At 46.0% G+C, this 7,792-nt stretch overlaps 1 protein-coding gene across 1 annotated transcript; it reads left to right on the forward strand.

The window, feature by feature from the left end:
- The first annotated feature begins 922 nt into the window (after window positions 1-922).
- LOC149217153 (uncharacterized) lies at window positions 923-6,203 on the forward strand. Its single transcript, XM_089390144.1, has 2 exons — window positions 923-5,239; window positions 5,355-6,203. Exons 1-2 carry the CDS (start codon window positions 923-925, stop codon window positions 6,201-6,203), a joined length of 5,166 nt encoding a protein of 1,721 aa, XP_089246270.1.
- Window positions 6,204-7,792: the final 1,589 nt, after the last annotated feature.

Raw genomic sequence — 7,792 nt, forward strand, 5'->3', positions numbered from 1 at the left:
AGGAAACCCTATCTCGTAAGTATACCTCCTATGCTCGGATTTGTGTTTTTATTCGCCTTAATGAGCCTCTCCCTGAGTCTGTTGAGCTTGCTCATCGGGACGAAGAGTGGATCCAGCCCCTCGACTACGAGCATGTCCCGTTCCGATGCAGGAAATGTCATGCCCTAGGTCATCTCTTCAGGGACTGCCCTTTGAACAATCATTCTAACCCTTCTGATCCCTCAGGCTCCTCAGCTCAGGATGGCTTCACTAAAGTCTCCAGCCGGAAACGTGCGCACAAAAAGCTTTCTAATGGTCCCAAACCCCAGCCCCGCAAGCCGCATGGCCCAGTAACCAAGAACAGCTTCGGCATTCTTGGTCAATCCTCTGACGATCCCCCCTCTAGCAAGGAGACCGCTCAAGATCTTCCCTCCTCATCCTCCCCTCCCCTTTCCTCCTTCTCCCCTCCCAAATCCTCCGCCCCCCTATCCAACCCCATCATTCTGCAAAAGGATCAGACCAGCTCGGATGATAAACTCCACAATATGGAGGTGGATGGTAAAAATGACATTTCCCAGAATCTCGACCCAGACAACGAAGACAGCAATCAAGTGCGAATAATGGACGAGGAACCGGAAAGCATAGACTTGCACGGTCTTGATCTCTTAGAAATGGAGGCCGCATGCAGAAGGAAAGCATATGACGCCATCCCCGAGTTTCAACTCGACAAACTCGAACTGGTCATCTCTCGAGCCTATTACCAAAACCAACTAGGAATTCAGCCAGGTAGCCAATGGGACAGTACTCAGCGACACAAAGACTCAAAAAAAAGAGGAAGAAAGACAGATTTGCAAAGGACGATGGAAATTGGGAAAATCTTAGTTGATTCTGGTCGCTACGCCAAATTGACTAAGTATTTCAAGCCCTCTACCAGTAGTTAATCATGAAACTTATATCATGGAATATAAGAGGGCTTAACAGCCCTGGAAAACTCAGGATGTTGAAAAATTTGGTAAAGATGGAAAAGCCCCAAATTTGCTTTATCCAGGAGACTAAATGCAACAGCACTATGTTAGACAGTTTTTTTTTAAAAGCCTGGCCAGGATGCAGAACTGTAGCGGTTGATGCTTGTGGAGCCTCAGGCGGTTTGGCTATAGCCTGGAACCCTCAAGCAGTCGCCCTTACTGACTTTCAAGCGACGCATCATTTGATTCAGGCCACCTTTCACATTTTGGGGACAAACATTCACGGCAACCTGTCAAATGTCTACTTCCCGCAAGACACCAGCAGCAAGATAGAGCTTTTGGACACTATTGAGGTACTCAGCAACAGTAGGAATTTCCCGCTTTGGATAACGGCAGGGGACTTCAACATGATCACAAAAACAGAAGAAAAGATGGGAGGAAGAAGTAGATTGGAGCCTGAGGTTGGTCGATTCAAAGAATTCATAAACTCGGCCTCCCTCATTGACATGCCGTTCTGCAATGGCACCTTCACTTGGAGCAATCGCAGGGCAGGCAAGCATCAAATCGCCTCCAAGCTGGATCGATTCCTCCTTTCGGACAATGCGGTTCACATCGGAGGGGATTTCTCTGCATCAATTCTGGCTCATTCCGGATCAGACCATTGGCCAATAGCTCTTCAATGGCGAAGACCCGGCAACACAACCAAAAAACCTTTCAAGTTTGAGGGATTCTGGCTCACTCATCCCAACTTCAAAGCGTTTGTCAAGAACATCTGGACCTCATTCATCCCCCCAGAAGGAGCTAAAATGTACCAATTTCAGAAGAAATTAACTTTCCTCAAGAGCCATCTGAAACGATGGAATAAAGAAACCTTTGGCAACATCTTCGAAGACAAGAAAAAGCTACTACAGGACCTGGATAACCTTCACCAGCAGATCATCACAGAGGGACACATGGAGGAAACGTTGGAAAAGGAACGCCATATTCACAACCTATTAAACGAAAGAGAAAAGCAGGAAGAAATCTATTGGAGGCAAAAGTCAAGAGTTCGATGGTTGAAGGAAGGGGAGCGTAATACCAAATTCTTTCATAGAACCACAGTACAACGGAGAATGACCAATAACATCCCCTTCATTCAAAATCGCGCAGGAGACAAGGTAGAAACGCATGAAGGGATTGAAGACGAGCTCCTCAATCACTTCCAAGAAGTTCATCAAGAGCAGGGTGAAGATAGGCAACAAGCCATAAATAAAATCACCAGCAATATTCCAAAAACTATCACAGAGGAACAAAATGAACACTTAATGCGCCCCATCAGCTTAGAGGAGGTGGATGATGCCATGAAACAACTCAAAGAGGGCAAAGCTCCCGGTCCCGATGGGTTCACAACGACTTTCTTTCATGCCTTCTGGGATATGCTAAAAGAGGAAGTCTGGCAAATAGTAGAAGAATCCAGAGCAACACGATGGCTTCTCCCATCTCTTAATGCTACCTTCATAGCACTCATTCCCAAGGAGGCAGAATCCATCACTCCAGACAAATTCCGTCCCATTGCACTTTGCAATGTCATTTACAAAGTTATTTCAAAGGTCATAGCTAATCGGCTCAAACCGCTTCCGCCAGCACTAATATCCAAGGAGCAATCAGGCTACGTAGAGGGGAGACACATAATGGACGGTATCCTGCTCTCGCACGAAATTATCCACTCTCTCAAGAACTCTAAGCAAGCAGGTATGCTCCTTAAGCTAGATCTCTCAAAAGCATTTGACAAACTGAACTGGCACTATATTCATCATATGCTAAAAGCCTTTGGTTTTTGTCCTTCGTGGATTCGATGGATCCTGAACATGATTAACTCCACTCATTTCTCCATTTTGATCAACGGCTTTCCTTCCCGCTCGTTCAATCCCTCCAGGGGTATCCGGCAAGGAGACCCCCTTTCTCCCTTTCTTTTCGTCCTAATGGCCGAGGGGCTTAGAAGGCACATCAAGCAAGCTCTTAACCTGAGAAAAATTAAAGGCATCTCTGTGCACAACTCCCCTGCCCTGTCCCATCAGCAATTCGTCGATGACACTATGCTGTTTGGTTACCCCTCGGCTCAAGAAGCTCGTCGACTCAAAGGTCTCCTCCAGGACTTCTCTCTGGCGTCTGGCATGTCTATCAATTGCTCCAAATCGCAAATCTTTTTTTTCCACACCCCCCCGTCTGTCAAGACTGCTGTCTCCCGCATTTTAGGCTTCTCCTCTGCCTCTCTTCCCTCCAAGTATTTAGGAGCCCCACTCACTGCATCTGCTATCAAGAACCCTGCTTGGCGCTCCCTTCTGGACAAAATTGAAAGTCGCCTCAATCTCTGGACTCACAGGTCGCTCAATCTCGCCAGTCGAATGGTGCTCATCAAATCAATTCTGCAAGCCATGCCTCTTTACTTGTTTTCTTCTTTGGCTGCACCAAAATGGGTTTTAAAAAGTCTCAGAAACATGCAGAGAAATTTCTTATGGAGCAGCACGGCCACCAATCGAAAATGGGCCTTGGTCAGATGGACAAAAGTCTGCATGCCCAGGGACAAAGGAGGAATTGGGCTAAGAGACCCTGAACACAGCAATGCCATCATGAATGCCAAAATCTGGTGGCAGTGGCTCACCAACCCAGAAAAACTTTGGGGAACGATTTGGACAGCGAAATATGCAGACAATAGACCCCAAGAGGAACTCATAAGGTTCACTCCCACTGAAAAAGGCTCTTTGATATGGAATGCTGCAAAGCAACACCATCACATTATACAACAGCATAGCTTCTGGGAAATCAAAAATGGTTGCAGTGCAAGATTTTGGACGGATGCCTGGAATCAAATGCCAAAACTCACAAACATTCTACACCCCACACTGACACCGACGAGGCAGGAACAACTTCAGGAAAAGGTCCAATCTTACTGGCAACCAGAGCTTGAAGAAGGTTTCAGGAAATGGAAAACCAGCAGCCAAACCCTTAACAGCGACGAGGATAGAATATGTCAGGAGCTAGACAAGGAACTAGGGAAAAGAAGAATAAGACAGAACAATGGCGAGGACATTCTCCGATGGGGATACCTACCTAAAGGAACTTACACCACTGCTGAAGCCTATAAAACTCTTTGTAACTTCGCCGCTAATCCCGACCCTCTATGGAAAAAAATTTGGGAACTTGGTCCTTGGCCAAAAATCTCCTACTTCCTCTGGCTGATAGGGCACAAAAAGATTCTCACTTGGGAAAATCTCAGAAAGCACAACTTCCATGGCCCCTCGATCTGCCACAATTGTCTAAAGGATGAGGAAACCCTCCAGCATCTTTTGAACACCTGCCCTTTTGCCAAGCTTCTCTGGAACAGGGTCAGCTTCAGATGTCAACGACAGTGCATAATGGAGGACGATATTATTATTTCCTTAAGGTTATGGCCCAAGCAACCTTATCAAAGCTCTCTTCTCAATCATCTATGGCGTATCATCCCAGGGATAGTTCTTTGGAACATTTGGAAGGAACGAAATCAACGTATCTTCAAGAACAAAAAATCGACGCCAGAAATAATATGGGGCAAAATCCAAGGAAACATTCAAGAAACCATGGCACTCCAAAGCTGGACCAAAGAAGACAGACCAACTGAGGACAGTGAGCAGAACATTCTGAGAAATTGGCAGCTGCAGATACCTCAAGATCCCCAAGATAGCAACCTCCACCATAGCAGCAGCAATAGAAAAGACTGTCACTGGATTGCTCCTCCTGAAAACTCATACAAGCTGAACTTCGATGGAGCCTCCAAAGGTAACCCAGGGGCTGCAGGGTTTGGAGGCATCATTAGAAACCATGAGGGCTCCCCTCTTCAAATCTACCTAGGAAGTATAGGCTGGGATACCAACAATTCAGCAGAGTTGGAGGGGCTATGGCAGGGCCTTCAAATTGCCTGGAACCTTAATCTCCTACCCTTAATAGTTGAAGGGGACTCCCAAATTCTCATAAACATGGTAACCCGTATTCATAATGGTTCACAAGCTAGGAAAATTGCACCCAGCTGGAGACTTGAGGCAAGATTAAATGATATTGCGCACAGGATTGATAATGCAAGGGCTATCTCCTTCAATCACACCCGACGAGAAGGAAACAAAGTTGCAGACCTCCTGGCCAACATAGGGGTTGAGACCAGCACCCCTCTAATCTCAGGCAACACAAACATCATTTCCAACAGGCAGCAGCTCCACAAGTGTGAAAGCTTAATTCAAGAGGAGGCTGCTGTCCCGGATGCGGGTGCCACCGTGCATGACCTGGTAAGGCCACTTGCCACGGTCGACAGGACACGCGACGGACGGAGAGCATTAAGGCTCCTCGCCGCCACCTCCCATCGACCTGCAATGCAGCATTCGAGCCTTAATGAAGGCGCAGGTTTCACAGCGAAGGCGGATGGCCGCATTCAATGCGGGGACATTCCGACGGAATGCAGAGGTCGTTAAATATGTTGATTTGGAAGCGGACGAAGCCCACAGTGATGGTGTTCTTGCTCTGTGTCCTGAGAGTTCTGGAGTCTTTGTGGAATTGGGGGAGACTGGTCGACTGCTGGTCCTCCCTGGTTCATGCCTACAGTCTTTTGTCTGTCATAGTGAGCCGAATTGGGAGAAAGCTTCGTCTGAGGAAGTGGAATTTGGGAACATGGTGCGTGAAAGAATGCCATGCCGTCGGGGCAGAGGCTCAGGGAGAGCCAGATCCGCTCGCGGGCCTGCAGCTGACCAACACCACCATTGTTGTTTTATTTACTGCCACCGACGAGGAGGAGCACCTCAGGTGCAGGCGAGTCAAGTTGTGGAAGCTGGAGGGTCCAACAATGGCGAGCAAACTCTACCAGCATTCGGCTCTGTCATCTTCTCGCTGCGCAATCCCAGAGAAAATCTGGGCATCAATGCTCATATTTCAGTGTTGTTTACCAGAATACCGGACGAATTTGAAGAAGGCATGCCTCGGCCACCTGCAATGGAGCACCCCGCGGTCACTGAAGAGAGACTCCACCCGGAGCGAGAGGAAAATCTGCCTCAGGCTATGGAGGCAGAGTGTAGGCTCGTGGATAAAGGCAAAAGGCCTGTGGGGGAGGCCTCAAGCTCAAGGGAGGCGGAATTGCGGGAGAGCGAACCTGTGCTGCCGGCTTTCATGGACGGCCTACCAGAAGGACATGGCTGGGCGTGGATTCGGGAAGCTAAACCAGGGGAGGGCGAGCCCGGGGATGACGAGAGAGAGGGCTAAGCCCAGATGGCTCTCATGCATGAAGACTGGACGCGTGTGGGATCGTGGTCGGTTCTCTCTCCTGCTGTCTTTAGTCGTTCTAGTTTGTTTTTTTCTGTTATATGTTGGTCGTTCTCGGTCATATGAATCATCTGCTGTTTCTGGGTCACTCTTCCGTTATGGAATGGAGTTTTGTTTGGCTTGGGCTATCTCCACAAGCCCTGGTTCTATGTGACAATCTCTGCCCCTGCGAGGGCTTTACAGAGATGGTTTTTGTCTTTTTGTTGGAGGTTTTAGGGAGCAATCTAGGTACCTTCAGGTGGGTTTCTCAGAAATGTAATGGGCTGGGGGACTATGCTACAGCTGCCATGGGGCAGCAAGACATACTGCATGTAATTTTCCGCTGTAAATATTAATACAAAGTAGGTAATGTTGCTTAGAAAAAAAAAAAAATTAATATTATAATTTAAATATTATTGTTCAAATATAGTCGTTACTTGAAATTATGTCTCTACATTGCTTTCTATTTAAGCCTTTGCCATGGTCTGCCTCTTCATCTGGTCCTGATGATGAACCACACTTGTTGGTTCAAAACACGTCGGCCAAAAAAATCTCTTATGTGATTTCTATCGAAAGACTTTGCTTAATTCATTGGATCACAGAAGCTTGAATACAAAAAATATTGCGAGTCTCTTTATCTCTTTTACGGCAACAAGGAGCTCACCTTGAAAATATTTCTTACCTTTAATTTCATCGAGTGCACTTGTCTTGTTTTCTTGGTTATCTTTATTTTGTTTATTAATAGTTTGAGTGTTCATCACTAGAAAAATGTCTCCATCATCATTTCCTTCATATTTTTCATAGTGGAATCTAGAAGTAAAATTACCTTTATTATCACAATTGAAATAGAGTGGAAGATCACCTTTGCCTTTGCTAGATTCTTTTGAGATAGATTGCACTCCATCTATTTTATCTTTCGAATTTCCAAAGGCCTATTAGGAAATTATATATTACAAAGAAATGCAACAAATAAAATATATTGTAGAAATATAAACACAGAAAACACATAAAACAAGAGAGACACAAATATACATGGTTCATCCAATTTGGGCTACGTCCACGGAGAAACATCCAGTCCTTCCTTTTATATTATCTAGCAAAATGAAGAGATACAACTTGCAACAAATCTGTTGTAATTCCCTCTTCGCTCTCACACAATCTCCTCTCTCTTTCTCACTCAGAATATAGATCTATATAGATGCAATACAATTCCTTGATATATAGCGAGGGGTTGTCTTCTAGGGAAAAAATCCCTAAATTAAACATAACTTCTACAGTGAGATCTATGCCTAATGAATGGCCTAGATTGACTACGAAATTACAAAATTTTACAAGGAAATTTTACATCTATTTTTAGCTTCGGGGGCACTACTCCCAATCCCCTGCTGGGGGGTGGCTCCCAAAGATTGCACACCCCCCCCCCTTGGACCCCCCTTGCAGCAAAAATATTATGGGCGACATTGGTGCCACATTATGAACTCGGGTCCAATATGGTGATACCTCTGAGTAAAGAAGATAATCAGGCTCCACACCCAACAATCTCCCACTTG

Source organism: Pinus tabuliformis, chromosome 1_1 (assembly GCF_031772625.1).
Source record: "Pinus tabuliformis cultivar Carrire ecotype Pingquan chromosome 1_1, CPIR1, whole genome shotgun sequence".
Classification (NCBI taxonomy): Eukaryota; Viridiplantae; Streptophyta; class Pinopsida; order Pinales; family Pinaceae; genus Pinus; species Pinus tabuliformis.

Coding starts and splice junctions, on each gene's coding strand:
- LOC149217153 (XM_089390144.1), top strand. CDS start 923: ATGAAACTTATATCATGGAATATAAGAGGGCTTAACAGCCCTGGAAAA. Junction 5,240..5,354: donor GTGCCACCGTGCATGACCTG/GTAAGGCCACTT, acceptor ATGAAGGCGCAG/GTTTCACAGCGAAGGCGGAT.